At 45.9% G+C, this 22,325-nt stretch overlaps 1 protein-coding gene across 2 annotated transcripts in view; it reads right to left on the reverse strand.

The window, feature by feature from the left end:
* LOC147717891 (cell adhesion molecule CEACAM5-like) overlaps positions 1 to 22,325 on the reverse strand; it is a 145,783-nt gene that overhangs the window by 45,421 nt on the left and 78,037 nt on the right. For both annotated transcript variants that reach the window (XM_086924661.1, XM_086924662.1), the window contains one exon: positions 19,472 to 19,786. In XM_086924661.1, coding sequence (XP_086780787.1) covers positions 19,472 to 19,786 — 315 coding nt within the window. The remainder of the gene's footprint in view (positions 1 to 19,471; positions 19,787 to 22,325) is intronic.

Genomic DNA, 22,325 nt, shown 5'->3' on the forward strand with positions numbered 1-22,325 from the left:
CTTTATAAGGGCGAGTGGTGTAGTAATCTTTGGCAAGATAGGTGTACGTTCTCTCTTGATTAAAGTTTTTGATATCTTTGCGTACTTTGTTTTGTTTTTTGTTTAGTTCAATTTTATGGAAATCTTCGATCGTTTTATTGATTTTTTTCAAGAAGTGTACTTGTTTCTGAGCTGCTGTTGTTATCCTTGATCTGTTTCTCGAGGTCTGTTATTTCTGTATTTAATTTTTGGAGCTCTTCATTAGCAATGTCAATCCCGGGCACCATCCAGTGCCGGGAACATGGTCAAGTCAAGTCAAGTCATAACACTTATATAGCGCACTACATACCCAGAGGGTTTCAAGGCGCTTAGGAAGGGGAGGTGGATTAGTAGTTGGTAGTGCTTATATAGCTGAAACCATTCAAGTATTTAGGATTATTGGTAAAAACTCCCGGTACGTTACGTACTTGTAAACCTAATGGGATTGTATTGGATTTGAGGTAGTCAGTTAGAAGTCTGATCATTAACAGTAGACGTACCTCCTTTTTCTTCAGTTTCTCTAGGTCATCTGCTAGGGAAGTGCTGGACCCAGATGGTGTTTCTGCTGTATCAGAGAGGAGAGAGGGACCTCCTAGAATCTTATTGATATATTCTAAGTTATATAATGGAGGGTGAGGATCAGACATGCTTTTTAGAAAAAATCCAGGAGGGAAAAATAGTGGGGAGAGAAGACTTTACAGTGACGGGTGAACAATACAGGGGTGGACAAGGTGGACCCACTTGCGAGGAAGGGGCTAAGATTACCTGAATCCCTTACAATCCAGCGATTGCGCTAACTATATTTTCACAAGAACAAGGGAACCCAAAAGGTATATCATAGGGACCTTGGGCAGTATCAATTTACAAAAGACAATGGTCCCTATATGTGGACAGGATAGCAAAAAATAATAATCATACACCTAATAAGTAGTATGTTTCTTTGTCCAGCCGGACAAGAATTTTATTTTAAATGATCAAGTTCATAGAGAGAGTTTTAGGACCAAGATAACAAGTGGGCACAGCCGTGACCCACAACATTTAAGACAAAACAACAAAGAAATGGCCAAAAAGGCAAAGCGAAAATCTGTCTGTATAATATTGTTCAGTGCTACAGACTCAATCTCTTAAACATAACCATACCATTGCGTCAAACAATATAGCATTCATCATATTGCATATGGGGTTTTTTGTTGACGACGTTTCGAAGCCTTTTTAAATTATGACATCATCATCAGGACAAGAATTATCAGCATTATTGTTTTGTTCAACAATTATTAACACAATGCCTATTATCGCATTACTTTACATGAAGGAAATGGGAGGCAAGGGAGAAGGAAAAACAGAAATTGTATATAAGTATCAGCATGTAAGGAACAATTTAAAAAAAACATGAGTGACATGAGAATTGCGGCGAGTGAAAAACCATGCATATAGCTGAGTGGAGTCGATAATCGGCGAGTGAAGGGGAGTTCTAGGTCTCTTTTTTAATTTTTTTACATTTTTTTATTTTTCAAATTGAGCACACTTTATCCTATTTTTTTTTTTAAAGAATTTTATTTGACAAGCAAGTCGAGGAGATTAGCATATCCAAATACAGAATCAAAAAAAAGTAAGATAAATCAAATTCAATTCGGTGCAGGTTCATATTATACTACACACAAACAAAAGTTAAAAAAAGAAATAAAAAAAAAGAAAAGTAGATCCTAATCAGGACAGATCATTAATAATTAACAAGCCATAAACAAAAAGAACATCTATGATCCAAATCATTACTAGCATTGCAGAAAATTCCCCCATATCTTGGCAAACTTTTTTTTTGCTTTAATTCCTCTATTCCTAGCAATAGCATCTTCCAGAGTGTAAATTTCAAGAACCAGTGTCCACCATTCAGTTATATGAGGAGGATTCTGAGAAATCCAAGCCCTAGCGATCACAAGTCTGGCACAAGCCAGTGTAATATTTTACTTTATCCTATACACATTAATCTTTAACAACTGAAAATTTCCTTAATCCTTATTTCACAAATCAAATCTCAGATACATGTGCAATACATCATTCAACAGATTGTCATTCCTTTACGTATTTGAATAAAAAATAATCAGGCAAAAAGAGAGAAAATAAAATAATAAGAAAACAGCGCAAGGGGGAACATTTTCTATTGGCCACTGCTTTGCAACTCCTTCCATTTACTTAAGGGCTCCCAAATCCTTATACCTAAACACCTTCCTCTCCTCCCCTTCCGTGCATAGATATTTTTCTCAATATTATATGAATATAACAGATTTGCCAACCAAGTTTGAAATATTGGTGGATTTTTATCAAGCCAAGCCCTAGCTATTATCAATATATAAACAGCCATGGCAACAAATAGGAATTCAGCATGTTGTTCCTGCTCATCCTTACCCACTCCAAGCATAATCCAAGATGGTGTAAGAGTAATTTGTATATCCAAGGATCTCGTTAGGAACCCCTCTATCCCTTTAATCAATGAGTGTAGTTGAGGGCAAGTTGCAAAAATATGTATGCTATCCGCCTCAAAAGAATCACATCGGGGACAGGTAGTTCCTGTATTACCGCCCCATTTTGTTATCTTCGCCGGAGTATAATAAAGAAAGTATAATGTCTTGTAGTGCTGAGACTGCAAAAGGGCTGCACTCAAAAATGTGCGTCCTAAATTCAGGGAGTCGAGGAATGGGGTATTTTCATCTCCCAGTTTCTGCGCCCATTTTGTGCTAAATTTCTCCAGATCATCCACCCTTCCCTTTATCAAGGTTGCATAAAATGACCTAATTGTGCGATCCCCCTTCAGTTTAATTTTCTCCATTATTTCATTTTTATCAAAGCCTGCGGGACCTCCCACCTTGTTTTTAAAGAAACTCCTGATCTGTAAGTACTTAAAAAAAACCTCTATTATCCAGCCCATATGCATCTCGTAGGTTTGAGAACTGTACAAATCCGTCATGACAAAACAGATCACCTATTTGCGTGATCCCCCTTGCTGCCCACTCTGCCATTGTCTGATCAGCGAATATTTCAGTGGGGAATGATCTATTGTTAATCAGAGACACATATCTATTATACCTCCCCATCTTGGCTTTCTTTAGAAAGGCATTCCACACACTTACTGCAGCCAAGACTGTATTGAACCGAGTTCTCTTAAAATAACCAAAATCAATACAATTTAAAAACAATTTTCAACATTTGCCCCAAGCACAACAGCATAGACCACAGTGGAAAAATTATTCACCCTATCATCATCATTATTCCCTCCAATTAATCCCTGCATATATTGCAAAACAGATGCCATATAATATAAACGAAAATCTGGTGCACCCCAGCCCCCCTTATCCCTAGGAAGTGTCATAAACCTATAGGCCCTCCGGGTCTTACCGTGTGCCCAGATAAACCTATTACATATGGCCTCTAGACCATTAAACCAGCTGGCTTCAAACAAGAGAGGAATGGCCCTGAAGAAATACAAAAATTTAGGAAGATCCATCATCTTGATAATGTTGGTACACCCAACCAGTGACAGATGTAGGTTATTCATCCTCTCTAGGTCTGCTTTTAGTTGAGCAATTAAGGGTGACATATTATCTTTTACTATCTTATCAACTTCTGATGTAATCTGCGCACCTAGATAGATTGCCGCTCCCACAACTCTATCATCATTACATACTACAAAGCTGTTTTTAAGTATCTGGGTTTTAGTATTATTCAGGCTGTACCCTGAGAATTGCCCAAACCGATTAGCCTCTCCTTCGATTGCCCTAATTGCGTCTGCAGGATTCGGAGTCAAGATGGCCACATCGTCCGCATATGCCAACGTTTTAATCCGGCATCCATTCAATACTAGCGGTGAAATCTGATCGTTACATTCCAACAGGCGTAAGTATGGATCGAGGTATAGTGCAAAAAGCAGGGGAGAAGAGGGGCACCCCTGCCTCGTTCCTCTATTAATGTTAACTGTGGTTGACTGCCCTCTATTGACCCTTATCTTAGCCACCGGGTTTATATACAGTGTCTGCATGGCCTTAATAAATCCCACCCCTATGCCGCTCCATCTCAAAACTGCCCATAAGTACCTCCAGGAGACCCTATCAAATGCTTTTTCGGCATCTAAAAACAAAGCTGCCATAGGGTCTCCCAGAGTATTTGCTGCATCAAATGCCGTAATTACCTGCCTAGTATTTTGAGTCGTTCCTTTACCCGGAATGAACCCATCCTGGGACGGGCTTACCAGCGATTCCACGACTCTTGATAGCCTTTTAGCCAGCATTTTTGAAAATACCTTGACATCCGCTTTCATCAAAGTGATGGGACGGTAGGAACCCGGAGCAGTTGGAGGTTTTCCTTTCTTGTGTATTACGATGATGTCCGCCCCACCCCATGACTCTGGGACGAACTCGCCCTTTTGTGCCAGTAAGATAACATTGAACATTTCTTTTAGAAGTACAGGTTGAAAAACTTTATAAAATTCGACAGGAATTTGATCCGGACCAGCTGCCTTCCCGGATGGTAAATCCCTCAGAGCCAAGATCAATTCATCTAGCTGGAATATCTCTTCCAATCCTTCCCTATCCTCCAAAATTTCTGGGGACACTATCTCTCCTAAATACCTACTCATGTCCTCCTCCCTCCCGGGGTCATCCGCTGTATACAACTCTGTATAAAATTGTTTAAATACCTCTCTCACCTGTTCGGCTTCCTTTACCATAATACCCTGGGAGTTTTTAATCTCCTTGATATCAGCCTTCGCCTAGTACGTATAGCCAATATATGGCCAACTCTTTCACTAAGTTCGTACGCTTTTTCCTTGTTTGCTAGATACCTCTCTACTGTCTTTTTAGCCATCCCATCCATAGCTTCTGCTTTAAGAGCAATTATTTTCAATAACAACTGGTCGAGCGGAGATCGTAGTTGTATAGCTATTGCAAGTTCTTCCTCTGTTTTCATGAGTAACCTCCTAGACTCTTCAGCTTTTACCTTCTCTATCCTTTGACCCTTAATTACAAAGCTCAAAGTCTCTCCTCTTACTCCAGCTTTGAAAGCATCCCATACTATCCCTGATGCTGCCGTACCTCTATTTATCTCCCAGAAATCTTTGATCCAGTTTATCATAGTTTCTCGATATTTCTGATCCTGTAACAGTGCTCTTTCAAATGTCCATTGCCTTATCTCTTTCCTTCCTTGCCCAACTCTTAGTGACAGAATTAACGGGCTATGATCCGAGATAATTCGTGGTTCTCTTTCTATTCTTGCTCTATCCATCAACCCCCTTGAGATTAAAAAATAATCAAGCCTGACCAGTACCTGATGGGGGGCTGAAAAGAAAGTACTCCCGTCTAGGTTTGGATGGCACTTAACCCAGGGATCTTCTAGAGAGTTGTGAATTGCCATGTCTTCTATAGCTCTATATGTCCTCTTCTTCCTTCCCCAGTTTTTCTGTCAGGCTCTAAGAAGCTACTGTCACTGTCATGCAGGTTGAAATCACCACAACAAATAATTGGTTCTGGCCATTGTGCCAATTCTGTGTCTAAAAATTGAAACAAATCCGGGTCATCCTCTGTGGAACCATAGACTGAAACAATGGTAATAATCTCTTCCTTAATCTCTAGTTCTACTATAATCCACCTTCCCCACTGATCCTCTTATTTCCTCCTAACCACCACGTCCCGCCTTCTGCCTAGTACCGCAACCCCTCTTGTCTTAGTGCCTTGATTAGTCTTCGCTAGTACATTAAAACCAAGCTGTTCCAACAGATATGCCTTAGTGCCTTCAATGTGCGTTTCCTGCAGACAAACTAAATCAAGGTGTAGAGATTTAAGCAGGGCAGCCACTTTAAGTCTTTTATTAATCTCGTTCAGACCACAAATATTTATCGAGGCTATCCTACATGCCATCCCAATTCATTCTTTTCTTCATGATTGTACCTGTTGATTTCTAGGAGGTTCACCTCCTCTTCCCCTTCTCCTCTTCTTAACATAGTGCACTGCATATCTTGCTTTTCCAACCCACGTGTGCTGTGTCCACGACCAAATCCTAAGTGTAAATTCCTTTCCCCCCCCCCCCTGAGCCCCTCCCTCCTCCTCCCCCCCTCCCTCCCCTCCCCCTTCTTGGATCCCACCCCCCCCTTGTTACAGGCAAATAGGTCAATCTTGACCTATGTGTGACCTCTGTAGTCTGTAGTGTCGCTACTCCCCCCTACCCTGCTCTCCTATCTCATTCAGTTACAGTTATGTTTTACCTTTATGTCCTTTCCTCTACGGGGTTTTTGGTTTGCTTTTTCCTCTGTTCTCCCTTCCCTTATTCTGCTCAGTAATCTCTGTCAGAAATTCTCCTGCTTTTATTTCAGAAAAGAACATCCTAGTATGCCCCTTACTGATGACTTTTAACATTGCTGGGTACAGCAGATATGCTTCTGCCCCTTGTTTCTGGAAGGGTGCTATCAGTTGCCTTAACTTCCACCTTCTTTCAACCGTAACATGGCAGAAGTCAGGCCTGGCAAAGAATGTAGCTCCATCAACTGTCTTCCTGGACTCTGGTCTAGCCTTATCCATGATCTCTTGCCTCGCTAAAAAGTTCCCTAGAAACACCAACATTGCCCTAGGAAGCGTGTTCTGCTGACCCCCACGATTTTTCTTTACAAATAAGGGATATCTATGGGCTCTTTAACTTCTAGTTCCCATTGCCACTGTGGAAAGGCCCCTTTAAGAGTTTGATCACATACCCTCTCGGATCTTGCCCCTCCCGCCCTTCTTCAAGTCCCAAAAGTCTCACATTGTTCCGCCTTTGGCGATTTTCGAAGTCTTCAACCTTCCATTGCAAGTCTTCCACTCATTTTCCTTGTTCAACTTTGAAGGTCTGCCAGTCCGTTACCTCATCTTCCACCCTACTGGTTCTTTCTTCCACCTGGGTTACTCTTTCCTCCACCTCCTCATATTTTCTATTCACTTTTCTCAATGAGGCTTGTAGCTTTTTGGTGTCGCGCCTTGCTCTCCGGCTTTCTGCCCTAGCTTCAGTTTGCATCTGCTTCAATGTGCCAAACAGCATCTCCAATGTTACGCTCTGAGGTGTAGACTTTGGTAACCCCTCATTCTCCCCTTCTCCTTGACCACTTTCTTGGTAAGTCTCTGAAGTGGCAGAATAGTCCCACAACAGTTTTTTGTTCATACTGTTTTTAGACCCTCGCCCATCTCTTCTCATTCCAACTTTCCTTCTTTTTGTGTTCCTATATCTTTGGAACGCTTGCTTGTATCTGAATCGGTAGTGTGGTCAGTACTGCTTCCCTCCTCCTCCTCATTTTCAGGCTCGCTGATGTCCGTTGAGTCTGACCCTTCATTAACTGAAAAGAATTCAGGGGAACGCCCCCTATTGCCTCTACCATCCTTGCCATCCTTGCCACCAGTCTGTTTCTGCTCATGCTCTCGCCGTACTTCAATGCTTAATGTGCTCCCCCAGCTCGACTCAGAAGGCTGATAGGTTTTATTACTAAGGCCAGCTTCCACAGTTAACAAAGCATCAAGCGTTTGGACGTTATTTTGCCTTTCTATGTCCTCTAGAGACCTCCGACGAGCCTCAGCAGGCTCCTTCACCCCCTCGCTCGCCTTCGCTGCTCCTATGCTCACCTCTGAGTCGAGTTCTGCTTGATGCGTGCTGCTTCCCAGCGTGTCTGTTGGTTGCCCGGCAACTGGAGCTCTGACGCTTGCATCCTCGCGGGCCGCTTCCTCTGTCTCCTCGCTGTCCGCGCTGAGCGCGGCTGTGTGCTGCAAATCGCCGTCCCGTTTCTGTAAAGCTGGGTCAAGTCAAGTCAAGTCAGTGAATTTATATAGCGCGCTACATACCCAGAGGGTCTCAAGGCGCTTGAGGAAGGGAGGGAAATTACTTGTCAAATATCCACGTTTTAAGTTGTTTTCTGAATGCTAGGTGGTTCTGAGTGAGGCGAAGGTGAGTGGGAAGTGAGTTCCAGGTTTTAGCTGCCAGGTAAGAGAAGGATCTACCTCCCATGGTGGTTTTGTTGATGCGAGGTACAGTGGCAAGGGCTTGGTTGGAGGATCGTAGCTGGCGGGAGGGGGTGTAGAAGGACAGTCGTGTGTTGAGGCATTCGGGTCCGATTTCGTAGAGTGCTTTGTGTGCGTGGGTTAGGAGCTGGAAAGTAATCCTCTTATTGACGGGGAGCCATTGGAGGTTTTTCAGGTGACCAGAGATGTGTTCTTTACGCGGGATGTCTAGTATGAGCCTGGCTGAAGCGTTCTGGATGCGTTGGAGTTTTGCGGTGGTACCGGCGTAGAGGGTGTTTCCGTAGTCCAGTCGGCTCGTGACCAAAGCGTGGGTGACCGTTTTTCTAGTTTCGGTGGGGATCCAACGAAATGTTTTTTTGAGCATGCGAAGAATGTTGAAGCAAGATGAAGAAACGGCGTTGACTTGTCTGTTCATCGAGAGTGAGGAATCCAGGATGACGCCCAGGTTCCGTGTGTGGTCTGTCGGGATGGGTGCTTTTCCAAGGGCCTCTGGCCACCAAGAGTCATCCCAGACGGAGGGGGAGGTGCCTAGGATGAGGACTTCTGTTTTGTCTGAGTTCAGTTTCAGACGGCTGTGCTTCATCCAGTCGGCTACTTCTTTCATTCCTTCATGCAGGTTGGTTTTGGCGGTGTTAGGGTCTCTGGTGAGAGATAGGATCAGTTGAGTGTCATCGGCGTAGGAGATGATGTTGAGGTTGTGTTGGCGTGTGATGGCCGCGAGGGGGCTCATGTATACGTTGAAGAGGGTGGGGCTGAGTGAGGATCCTTGTGGTACGCCGCAGATGACTTCAGTGGCCTCTGACTTGAATGGTGGGAGGCGGACTCTCTGGGTTCTTCCGGCGAGGAACGAGGTGATCCAGTCCAGTGCTTTTCCTTGGATTCCGATGTTTCTGAGGCGTTGTAGCAGGGTGCTATGACAGACTGTGTCGAAGGCTGCGGAGAGATCGAGGAGGATGAGGGCGACTGTGTCTCCATTGTCCAGTAGAGTTCGAATGTCGTCTGTTGCTGCGATGAGGGCGGTTTCAGTGCTGTGCTTGGCTCGGAAGCCGGATTGTGAGGAGTCGAGGGATTTGTTGGTTTCGAGGAATGCGGCTAGCAGGTTGTTGACCGCTTTTTCGATGACTTTGGCCGGGAATGGAAGGAGTGAGATAGGGCGGTAGTTTTTGAGTTCGGTGGGGTCAGCTGTGGGTTTCTTCAGGAGGGCGCTGAGTTCGGCATGTTTCCAGCTTTCCGGGAAGGTTGCGGAGTTGAGGGAGCAGTTGATGACGTCTCGGAGGTGTGGTGCTATGATGGAGTCTGCTTTGTTGAAGATGTGGTGAGGGCAAGGGTCTGTTGGGGATCCTGAGTGGATAGAGTTCATCAGACGGATGGTGTCCTCAGTGGAGATTGGGTTCCAATCATTGAGGATGTTCAAGGGGGGTGGGGGTCCTGCAGGGGGTTGGGTGGGTTGGTCTTCGGGTCGGTTGTCGAAGCTGTTGTGGATGTCTGCAATTTTGTTGTGGGAGAATGAGGCTAGGGAGTCGCAGAGGGCTTGAGAGGGGGTGATGTCGTTGGAGTTGGCTGAGGGGTTGGTAAATTCCTTGACGATGTTGAATAATTCCTTGCTGTTGTGGGCGTTGTTATCTAGTTGGTCCTTGAAAGCGGCTTTCTTGGCATTCCGGATCAGTTGGTGGTGTGTGCGGGTGGCGTTTTTGAAGGCGTCCTTGGTGCTGGTGGATGGGTCTTTTTTCCAGGCCTTCTCGAGGGAGCGACAGAGTTTCTTGGATTTCTTAAGATCATCGTTGAACAAGGAGGCCTTCTTGCTGCCTAGTTTGATTTGTCGTTTCTTCAGTGGTGCTAGGATGTTGGCGCTGTTGGATAACCATTGGGTGAGGTTGGTGGCTGCTTGGTCGGGGTTGGAGGAGTGGGCTGGGGGGTTTAGAAGAAGCGATGAGGAGATCTGGTCGATGGTGATTTTGTTCCAGTTTCTTTGCAGAGTAGGTTGGGGGTGGTTGTTGGATGTGGGTTTGTTGTAGGTAAAGTGAACGCAGCTGTGGTCAGACCAAAGGAGAGCTGTGGTGTGGCTGAAGGAGACATGTTTGCTGGAGGTGAAGATAGGGTCGAGTGTGTGACCTGCGATTTGGGTGGGGGTGGTGACAAGTTGTTTAAGTCCGAGATTGGCGAGGTTGTCCAAAAGGGTGGTGGTGTTGCGGTCGTTGTTCTTTTCAAGGTGAAAGTTGAGGTCTCCCAAAAGGATGTAATCCTCGGAGGGGAGCGCGTGTGGAGTGATGAAGTCCGTGATGTCTTCACTAAATTGTGCGCGGGGTCCTGGTGGCCTGTAAAGGAGGGTGCCTCTGAGTGTGGTCTTGGGGTCGATGTGGATCTGGAAGTGAAGGTGTTCAGTGTTGGCGAGATTGACGTCTGAGCTGGTTGAGATGCGGATGGATTTCTTATGGACGATAGCGATGCCTCCTCCTGTGTTGCCGGTACGGTCCTTGCGAATGATCTTATAGTTTTCCGGGATGGCAATGGTGATGTCTGGGGCTGATGTGGCGTTCATCCATGTTTCTGTTAGGAAGGCGATGTCCGGAGAGATGGTGTCTAGTAGATTCCAGAGGTCGATGGCGTGCCTGTGGACTGAGCGGGTGTTGAGCAGGATGCATTGTAGGTGGTTGGGGTCGGATATTTGTTGTGTGTTCGTAGATGAGGGGTTGTTCTTGGTGTCGTTGAACTTGCAGGAGTTGCAGGAGAAGGGTCCATGGGTGTGTCCAGGAGCGGCTTGGACGCAGTTGGGGGAACGGCCGGGGTTAAGGGCTAGGAGGGTGATGGCATCGTAAGTTATGCGGGAGGGGTGGACATTACGAGGACCAGGGACTCTGGCGCTGGGCGCGGTCCAGGCGCGGACGAGCGTAGACGGGCTTACCTTTGGCGCACCTTTGGCGCGGATTGGGCGCGATCGCTGCGCGTATACGCTGCGCGTTAGGACAACTGTCATAAATGGAAAGTGGAGGGGGCGGAGCGTGGGAGGGGGAGCTGGGAGGCGTTAGCGAAGGGGGAGGGACGGTCTGCAGGCACAACAAAATGGTGGGCACACTTTGAGTGCGAAAGATTCGGGTATGGTAGGCTGCCGCATAGGTTCCTTTGAGAGAGACATTTGTGCTCGTTGTTTTCTCCCCTCGACGCAGCCAGCAAAGCTCCTTTCAGAGCTTTGCTGGCTGCGGCTAGCCTGGTCTCTGGTTTTGCCTCAGATTTTCTTTCTTGTCTGTCGCTTTTCCTCTGTAGTGGCCCCTTTGAGGAGCGACTGAGGTATTCCATCTGCTTCTTAGCGGCCACCAAAACTTTAGGTATGGCTCCTGTGCGGTTTTCTTCCTGATTTACTGGGCCCTTAATCGACCCAGTTGCTGATGATTTCTCTTGTTTGTCTTGTTTATTACGCTGTGACATGCTGATGGGTGTGTTGGAGGCGATAACTATGCCTCTCCAGTACCTACACCAAACCTTTCTAGCTGCAAAAATAATTTGTCTCAATTGTTCCAGGCCAAGCGTTTCAGCATAAATACGGCGTACCAGAACCGTCGGATTCCACATCCCCGTATTCAATACTCCAGTGTCATAGTTGTGGTAGGGTAGGAGAGAGGTGAAGTGCGACTTTCCTCTACAGAGCTACGGCGGCCATCTTGACCCTGACATATACCTCACAAGCCTGTCCGGGAGTTCCAGGTCTCTATTAAGATCAATAGCAAGTGAGGGTGGAAAATACTAGTCACGATTACCCAATCGTTCCGGTGATGAAAAGGCTAAGTCGTGAATGGCGTGAAAAACTACTGTGGCTAAGTTCATGGAAGTGTCAATAATCACGGGCGATGGTACGTCGTGGATGGCGTGAAACATTTATTGGCTAAGTCATTGCTATGGCAATAATCGCGGGCGGTGGCAGGAGAAGAAACCTACATGTCAGTTTACTTTACTTAATGCGTCAACTGAGCAACCATGATCACTATTGTAAACTTCCTCGCAACCCCACTGCAGAGATTCAGGACATGATTGCTAAAGTCACTTCAGAGGCACTTGACCCAGGCTTCCTATCTAAAAAGGAATTTGATTTCCTTAATACTAAATCTCCCCGCATCCATGTGATCTACTGCCTCCCGAAAGTGCATAAAAACTCACAATCTCCACCAGGCCGCCCCAAAGTATCTGGGTATGGTTCAGTCCTCGAACCATTGGGCCACTATATAGACTTCTTTATCAAGCCATTTGTACCACATACCACATGCTATATCAAAGACAGTATGGCTATGATTAATAAGTTCGAAGACTATCCATTTGATCCCACATCCAGCACCATGTGCACGCTGGATGTGGAATCACTTTATACTAACATCCCCCAATACGAATCTCTTCGTGTGATTGAAGGGGTGTTAGAGACACGAACACGTCCTCACAGTGTCCCATCTAACTTCATCCTCCAGTTACTGGAAATTTGCCTGACTAAGAACTTTTTTCTTTTCGAAGGACAGTTTTATGGCCAGGTTAGGGGTACCTCTATGGGAGCAATTTTTGCACCTAACCTGGCCATTCTGTACATGGATCATTTAGAGACCAACAGTATTTTGAATGCGTCCAATCCTTTCCACAATGGTATCACATTGTGGAAACGTTACATTGACGAAATTTTTCTACTTTGGACTGAATCACTTGATAACCTCCCACTTTTTCAACACTGGCTCAACAACAACAGTGGAGGCCTCAAATATACTTTATCCACCAGTAAAGAGAGCATCCCATTCTTAGATCTATTTATTTATTTTATAACACTTGTAAGGCGCACAGCTACCCACAAAGGGTTTCCCGGCGCCGGACCAGCAAAACACAAAAACACACCTGGATAGAGAATATTCAAAGCACTTATTTGTCGAACAACCAGGTTTTTACACTTTTTCTGAAATTCATATAGCTTTCCTCCTTGCGTATATGAATGGGTAATGTGTTCCACAAAGTTGGGCCCAAATAGGAAAAAGATCTCCCGCCTATTCTAGCCCGTTTGAACCTCGGTACCACAAAGTTTGCAGCAGTGCATGAACGAAGACTGCGATTGGGGAGGTAGGGCTTAGCAAGGTCCTGAAGGTATTTGGGGCAGTGCCAGCTTTGATTTTAAATAGGTAGGTCAGGGTTTTGAACCGAATCCGGTTTTCAACCCTGAGCCAATGCAGGTCCCTAAGATGTTTGGTGATCCTAGCTGATCTAGGGATTCTGCAAAGCAGTCTGGCAGCAGTGTTTTGCACCAGTTGCAGACGTCTTATTACTGCTTTGTTTGAGCCCAGGTACAAGATGTTACTGTAATCAAGCCGAGATGTCACTAAGGCATTGACTACGGTCTTCTGGGTAGTAGGTGGTAACATCCAGACAATTTTGCGAAGCCATTTAAGAATGGTAAAACATATGCCTGCCACTTTATTGGCTTGCTGAGTCATAGATAGATTGTCATCTATGATGACCCCAAGGTTTCTAACCTGAGAGGCTGGGGGTGGAAGTTTACCTAATGACGATGGCCAATGGGGATCACTCCAGAGATCTTTACTTTTCCCTAAGAGGAGGACCTCTGTTTTCTCCCCATTTAATTTAAGTTGATTAGCTGACATCCAACTAAATATTTCCTGCAGGCCTATTTTTAATGCAGATGGAGCAGACGAGTCAGATTTGGAAAGTGAAAACAGGATTTGAGAATTATCTGCATAATTCATTAAAATAAGACCAACATTTTCTGCAACATTGGCCAGTGGTCGTAGGTACAAATTAAAAAACAGCGGGCTCAGGATCGATCCCTTTGGCACACCATGAGGAGAGTGGAATACCTCAGAGCATGCCTCCGAAGAGGAGATCTGAAAAGTGCGGAGGGATAAGTAAGATCTAATCCACTCCAGTGCTTTGCCTTCGACACCATTCTCCCCCAGCCTGTCAAGCAGTATGGAGTGAGAAATGGTGTCGAAGGCCGCACTTAGATCCAACAAGACCAATGCTACCGTTTGGCCATCATCCATGAGCTCCCTGATCTTTTCTGTGACCCCGAGCAGGGCCGTCTCGGTGGAATAACCACCCCTAAACCCAGATTGGGACGAATGAAGAAGCTCGTTATTTTCCACATAAGTTGAAAGTGCCTTATGGATGTGCCTCTCTAAAATTTTAGAGAAGGCAGGCAGTAATGATATTGGACGATAATTGGCCAATATCCTAGGGTCTGCAGCCGGCTTTTTAAGTAGAGGACTGACCATAGCATGTTTCCATAGAGCAGGAACTGTGGCCTGCTCAATGGAGGCGTTCAGTATCTCAGCTAGGGAAATCATTGCAGAGTCCTCTAATTTACTCATGATACTGATAGGAATAGGGTCACGTGGGGAACCCGATTTGATCGATTTTAATACTTCCTTCAGTGTATCCAGATTAATGGGAGGCCATGCTTCAAGATGACAATTTCCTCTGGGGCCTTGGGGGATGTTTTGTTGTTTGGGTGTGATTGTGCTGTCCCTTTTGATATTAGAGACAATGTTATCAATCTTATCGGTGAAAAAAGAAGCCAAGTCCTGGCACTGCTGGGTGTTGAGAGGGGTAGGTTCCGCTCTAGCATTCTCACCAGCCAACTCTTTTACAGTATTGAAGAGAGTCTGGGATTTGTTTACGGCCATGTTAATGCTAGTAGTGACATAGCATGCTTTAGCTTTCATGCATGCTGAATGATAGCTATTTCTGGCCTTTCGGTAAACTTCTTACTGATGGAGTTCATAGTTTTTATGCCACTGCCTCTCCAGGGTCTTACATGTGGATTTTTCTTTCTTAAGAGCTTCTGTGTACCAGGGGGCAGGAGGGTGATGTGTTTTTCCCTTGCAACGGGATAGAGGCAGGCAGGTATCCGCTGCACCATTTAACCATGTTTGTGTAGCCTCTGCTATACTTTCCATATCTCAATCTAAGCATGGGTGATCTTTCCTCAAAGCATTGTTGAGATCCTCCAAGTTTAGAGATTTCCAATTTCTCCTAAAAGATTCTGAAGGAGTCGTAACAGGACATTTGGTAGGTTTAAGTGAGATAGCGAAACGTAATAAAAAATGGTCTGACCAGAGAACAGGAGTAGTGTTTAGCCATGAGAGTTCTTTCATATTTGATATAATAGGGTCTAACAACTGTCCAGCTTTGTGAGTTGGACCCTCATTTCGTAAAGTCATATTTAAAACCCTAAAATCGTCTATTAAGTTTTTGCAGGTCTTGTTGTTGTCATCTTCTAAATGAAGATTCAGGTCTCCAAGTACAGTAAAAGTTTGAGCATTCAGATGTTGAGGTAGGATAAAGTTTACAAAATTGTCTGACCAAGAGGGATTATTAACTGGCGGTCGATAGATCAGTACGCCAGAGAAGGTAAAATTAGGGCTGAGAGTAATTTTAAAAGATGCAGCTTCGCAGTTAGGAATAAAAAACACAGAAGGTCACCTCACCACCACTCTACACCGAAAACCTACTGAACACAACACTCTTCTTGAGCACAGTAGCCATCACCCAAGAGCTTTGCGTGATTCCCTGCCTTTCTCCCAGTTCCTACGCATTAGGCGCAACTGCTATTTCAAGGAGGATTATTTTACTGAAGCTAAAACCCTCAGCCGCAAACTTAGAAACAGAGGTTACCCTCGTAAGCTAGTGCGCCGCTCTTTAAAAAGAGCCTGGTATTGCCCAAGGGAAACCCTCCTGGAACCGAAGGAGAAAAAAGATCAGAATAGACTCATTTGTGTCACCACATTTTCCCCAGCCACCAAGGCTATCAGAAAGAGTGTGCTCAAGCACTGTCCAGTCCTCTATGCTCGTCAACTGAAACTTAAACGTCCAATGTTTGCTTTCAAATGGGCCAAAAACATCAAATACCACCTAGTAAGAGCATCTCTGCCTACACAACCCCTAAACACGACTATAAATGATGCATGGGGTCTCCCACCTTTAACTGGCCATTCTAAATGTGGGAATTGCATTTATTGTGACTCTACTATTGAAGGAAAATCTTTTGAATATGGTACTATCAAATTTGACCGAAGATACTTTTCCAACTGTAACTCTGTAAATTTGGTATATGCAATTTTCTGTCCCTGCATGCTTATTTATATAGGGCAGACAAGTCAGAAAGTAAAACTAAGAATTGGCCAACGCCAAAGCAGGATCCGGTGTAACACGGTCAATGCACCACTAGTTGAACATTTCCACGAAAAAGGCTACAGCGAAGATGAATTACTTTGGACAGTTGTTTCTATCATCAAACCACCTCCAAGAGGAGCGGATCTATCCCAATTGCTGAATAAAGAGGAACTGTTTTGGATTCTAAAAACTGACAGTATCAGAAAAGGCCTTAACCGTCTTGAGGACTGGACCTCCTTATTGTAATCTCAGTTAAATGTCATTTCTATCATTTAAACTGTTTTTTAAAGAAGTCACATATTGCGGTTAATGCATGCTGCATTTTTAGTTATACACAATCACACTGATCACTTTCACCACTCCAACATGGCCGCCACACTAGTCACAGTAAGTCCATCATCGATTTTTAGAGACCATGTGGCTATCACCACTCCAATATGGCCGCCGCACTGCTCTACCTAGTCACAGTAAGTCCATCCTCGATTTCTAGAGACCATGAGGGTTGATTAGTTAGCTCGCATGGTTGTTCGGAAGTTCACTTCCATCGGACTCCCGTATTAGCCACAGTGTTCCTGCCAATACAAGTAAGTGAATCTCGCCAGCCGGTAACTCTGTTTGGAGCACACTGATACTTTTACATGCAAGTATCTATCCGCCCGCTCCCTTTCAGATTGAGCCATCGCGCTCCTGGCGTTTCCATACAACCTTGATGGAAGCCCCGGAATTGTTTTGAAAGGTAACTGTGTCGTCCACCCTCGATCCGGCACCCTGCCTCATTCATAGACCGGTACCGTTAATGTCACATTTCTCTTTCCTCAGAATGCCATTAGCCCCGCGGTTCCTCCTTAATAACCCAGAACGAGACAACCAGCAAGTAAACCGACATGTAGGTTTCTTCTCCTGCCACCGCCCGCTATTATTGCCATAGCAATGACTTAGCCAATAAATGTTTCACGCCATCCACGACGTACCATCGCCCGTGATTATTGATACTTCCATGAACTTAGCCACAGTAGTTTTTCACGCCATTCACGACTTAGCCTTTTCATTACCGGAACCATCGGGTAATCATGACTAGTATGTTCAACCCTCACTTGCTATTGATCTTAATAGAGACCTGGAACTCCCCTTTCTCGCTGATTATCGACTCCACTCAGCTATATGCATGGTTTTTCACTCGCCGCAATTCTCATGTCACTCATGTTTTTTTAAAATTGTTCCTTACATGCTGATACTTATATACAATTTCTGTTTTTCCTTCCCCCTTGCCTCCCATTTCCTTCATGTAAAGTAATGCGATAATAGGCATTGTGTTAATAATTGTTGAACAAAACAATAATGCTGATAATTCTTGTCCTGATGATGATGTCATAATTTAAAAAGGCATCGAAACGTCGTCGACAAAAAACCCCATATGCAATATGATGAATGCTATATTGTTTGACGCAATGGTATGGTTATGTTTAAGAGATTGAGTCTGTAGCACTGAACAATAGTACAGAGACAGATTTTCGCTTTGCCTTTTTGGCCATTTCTTTGTTGTTTTGCCTTAAATGTTATGGGTCACGGCTGTGCCCACTTGTTATCTTGGTCTTAAAACTCTCTCTATGAACTTGATCATTTAAAATAAAATTCTTGTCCGGCTGGACAAAGAAACATACTACTTATTATGTGTATGAATATTATGTTTTGTTATTCTGTCCACATATAGGGACCATTGTCTTTTGTAAATCTATCATCTTTCACAGCCTCACATGCACAGCTGTCTCTTTCTGGACCCTCCTCTCTCTCTCTTCACAGCCCTTTTCGGACACAGACCTCTCTTACAATGCGACTCTATCATCTTTCACAGTATCACATGCACAGCTGTCTCTATCTAGACCCTCCTCTGTCTCTTCACAGCCCTTGAAGGACACAGCCCTCTCTTACAATGGGGCTCTATCATCTTTCACAGTCTCACATGCACAGCTGTCTCTTTCCGGACCCTCCTCCCTCTCTTTGACAGCTCTTGACGTACACAGACCTCTATTACAATGTGGCTCTATCATCTTTCACAGCCTCACAAGCACAGCTGTCTCTTTCTGGACCCTCCTCTGTCTCTTCACAGCCCTTGTCGGACACGGCCCTCTCTTACAATGCGGCTCTATCACCTAACAGAGTCTCACATGCACAGCATGCTCTGTGTGTCTCTCTACCCTGCACCCACACTCTTTGGGGCTGACAGTGACTGGAACCCTCTCACACTGCCTTCATGGACACCCACACATACAACTGTCTTTCTGCATGGTATTCTAGGCACTCACAGACATTCACGCAGTCATATTGTGCACCATCTCTCTTCTCACACTCTTAGGTTTCTCCCACTCTGGAGCTCTCCCCTCGCAGATTCTCACACATGCAAGTCTCTGTGGAACCCTCCATAGCACTCTCACAGACGATCGCTGACACAGGTCTCTCTTCACGAACCCTATATACCTCCTCTCACAGAGAACAGACAGATGACAGTTACTCTGGGCTGTTAGCCCTCACAGACTCTCGCATACCCAGCGGTCCCTCAAGGCGGGTCTCTATAACTCTCCACTCACAAGCCCTCACATACCCAGCTGTCTCTCAAGGCAGGTCTCTATACCTCTCCACTCACAGGCCCTCACATACCCACCTGTCTCTCAAGATGAGCCTCCATACCTCTCCACTCACAGGCCCTCACATACCCAGCTGTCTCTCAAGGTGGGCCTCCATAACTCTACACTCACAGATTATCACATACAGCTGCCTGTTACAGTGGGTCACTACATTTTCCCTGTGAGAGACTTCCGCACTGGCAGCTGCCTCTAGCTTTGGGTCCGACCCTCTCTTCTCACATACATAAAATGTCTGTCCCTATCTCATGGCCCTGACTCTCTTCCTCCCAGAGATTCTCACACACACAGCTCTCTAGCTGTCACCAGAGTTCCGTCCCTTCACAAACACTCTATCTCGAACTCTTTCGTTGCACTCACTCTCTCTTACAAACCCTCACATGAGCCGCAATGCTTACTGAAAGAGACTCTCACTTGCACTGCAGTCTCTCAGGGAAGGCCTCAATCTCTTGTCTCTGAGACTCGCTCATACACACTCTCTTATCTCCCTCCTCCTGTAGACTGTCATCTAGCCGTCTGCTGTTGTGACCTCTCTCCTCTGCCATTCACAGTCCTAGTGTCTCTCTTTCTCTCTGCTACCCCTTCTCTCCTCTCCCACACCCAGATGTCTCTTTTGACGTTCCTTCTCAGTGAATCCCTCACCGTGACTGACAGTCAGGTTGACGCTGCTGTACTTGTCTTCGCCAACGCAGTAGAACATTCCAGAATCATTCACTCTCGGTTTCTGCAGTGTTAATTCTCGTTTGTTCCTTGAGGCCTCGAGGCGGTCACGGAAGGTGTCTTCGGCGTCCTCCCACCATGGGTGGACAGATGACCTGTAATAGTCCGCCTCCGTGGACCCGGCAGTGACGCAGCGGGGGTAGCGGGGCGCCCATCTCCACTCTCGCACCGGGTCCTCGCTGTCCAGTGTGCAGGTGATCGTCACATCATGGCCGGCTCTCACCTTCACCCAAAGCTCTGAAAGAGACAAACATGACCGTGACATACGAGGCCCCTGCATTGTGGGGGACCTCACGCTAAACATATTTTGGGGCCAGCCCAGTTATAATTAGGGGGCCTTATTCACAACAAAATGACGCAGTGTTGGCGCTGCATGCCATTTTGCTGCTCCGAGCTGCATCATTTTAAATGCACAGGGATGCGTCATATTTACAACAATATGTCGCATCCCTGTCTTCTTCCACTGCGCTGGCTGGATTGGAAACCATGCACCAATGCAGGCTCCCTTGCACGGTGCAAGGGAGCCTGTGTTGCGGGGATGATTGTTTTTGTGCAGGAAGGTCTCCCTTCCTGCACAAAAACAATCATTGATGGTGTTTTCATCTTCCTATGTGCATTCTGCAGTACACATGGAGAGAGGAAAAAACAAGAAGAAATAAAAGTATTTATGCTCGTTGCACCTCCTTACGCCTCCCCTGGGGAGGTGTAGGATTCGGACGCATTCCCTCATAAATCTGGGAATGTTTCTAATTCCATGGGTGTTACGAGGGAACACCAACAGCAACACTCATGTCATGCCCCTTTCATGCAAAGTGATGCATGAAAAGGGGCTTCATATACAAGGCCATGAAAAGCCACTCAGGGTGGCTGTGTGTGGATTTGTGAATATGGGGCAGTACACTGCGCTGTGGGTGTGTCGAAAAAGTGATTCACCAGCAGCACAAGGGGCTTGTAAATAAGCCGCAGAATATATAGTAAGTTCCTCAGGCCTTCCTGCTGTGCTGCCCTATGACAAAAGAAAAGGGCAGGAATGCACGGCATCTATTAGATCTGGCGTGTTCCTGTCCTTTTACCCTGTGCTGGTGCTCAATGGGCTGCCATGCGCCAACGAAGGTCAGGCCTGGACTGGCCGTTGCGGGCACCGGGCAATCCCCCGGTCGGCCGCATGGGTGGGGGCTGGTTTTGGACCCCAGGGGCCGTTTTTGCTACAGGGCCGTTTTTTGCAGCATAGCTGCAAAAACGGCCCTGTAACAAAAACGGCCGAAAACCGGCCCCGGTAAAGAGCACGGTCGCACCCCAAACCCACCCCCCCCTGGTGGGGGTTGGGAGGGGGAGGCCGGCCGAGCACTTTGCCAGGGCCGGTTTCGGTTCCCAGTCCGGCCCTGACGAAGGTACCTTTGCGCCGCGGAGCAAGGGTGCCTGTGTTGCGGGAATGATTATTTTTGTGCATAAAGGGAAACCTTCCCGCACAAAAACAATCACAAGAGGCTTTTTTAGGTCTCGCCTATGCAGTACACATGGCCTGCTTAGGAAAAAGACCTTTAGAAATTGATTCAGTTTTGCAGTCAAAAATGTGCACGCATCGCATTGCTTCGAATGGCAAAGCGTGCACGTTTGGCGATTCCCTTGCAGGAGCGAGCTTTCAAACCATCTGTTTTTAATTAACAGATGGTTCCTGCTCGCTCCAGATAGGGAAACAGGTTCAGGCCCCCTCCTCTCGCCCCTCCCCCTGCTGCCTCTCATCCAACTTGTTTTTTTTTCCTACCGGGTCCTCCAATCATTGCTCAATCATTTCATGTATTTCTTTCAATTTCTTGTTATTACAGATCATTTGGCTGCTTCATAAGAGACCAAACTTTAAGAAATAAATGCTCAAAATACAGAGTTGTGCGATAAAGCGATTGTGTTGTACATTTTACAACACAATTCATTCATTTAGTATCTGAATTAGAATAATTCAAGAATAACATTCAATGCATGAAAATGCATTTGCAGCGATGGAAATGCGGCAAAGTTCTGGTGCAAAGAAATAAAGACGTGAAGATCTTCCAGATGCGGCACGCTTCTCCGATGATGCGAAAAGTCTCGGTTTGACGCAGCGACACCCTTGTGCAGCGATGCGACGGCAACACCCTCGGCTGCGGCACTCTTCTCGGACGTTGCGAGAGGCTTCCGCACAATGCGACAACTAAAGCAGCGACATGCAAGATGGAACGGCAGAAGCTCCGATGGCGGCGCGCTTCTCCCTGGATGCGAGGCGCTTTTCTTGATGCAATGCAATACGACAGCTACAGCGGCGACATCCAAGATGCGACAACAGCAGCAGCGACACGCTTCTTCCTCGTTGCGAGACGTTTCTCTCGATGCAGTGCATTACGACAGCTACAGCGCTGACATTCATGATGCGATGGCAGCAGCAGCGACGACGACACGCTTCTTCCTTGTTGAGTCGTGCTTCCAGCTCCTTGCGACACGCAGTCCCTCTGAAGGCCCAAAACAGCAGCAGGCACTTTCAAAGAACTCTAGGGAGTGGAGGGTTGAAGTCTGTTGTCTTTGAGACTTCAGCAGGAGGCAAGCTCTTTTCCAAGCCCATGGAGATCCTTCACAAGTTGAAAATAAAGTACACAAAGTTCTTTCCCCTTTCTTTTGCAGTCAGGCAACCACTGCAGGCCAATGGCTGTAATTCACTATTAGGACATGCCACACACACCAGGGCATGTCCTACCTTATACTTACAGCCTGCCCTTGGGCCTACCATAGGAGTGTCTGATATGAA

The sequence above is a fragment of the Lissotriton vulgaris genome, chromosome 5 (genome assembly GCF_964263255.1).
Source record: "Lissotriton vulgaris chromosome 5, aLisVul1.2, whole genome shotgun sequence".
Taxonomy (NCBI): Eukaryota; Metazoa; Chordata; class Amphibia; order Caudata; family Salamandridae; genus Lissotriton; species Lissotriton vulgaris.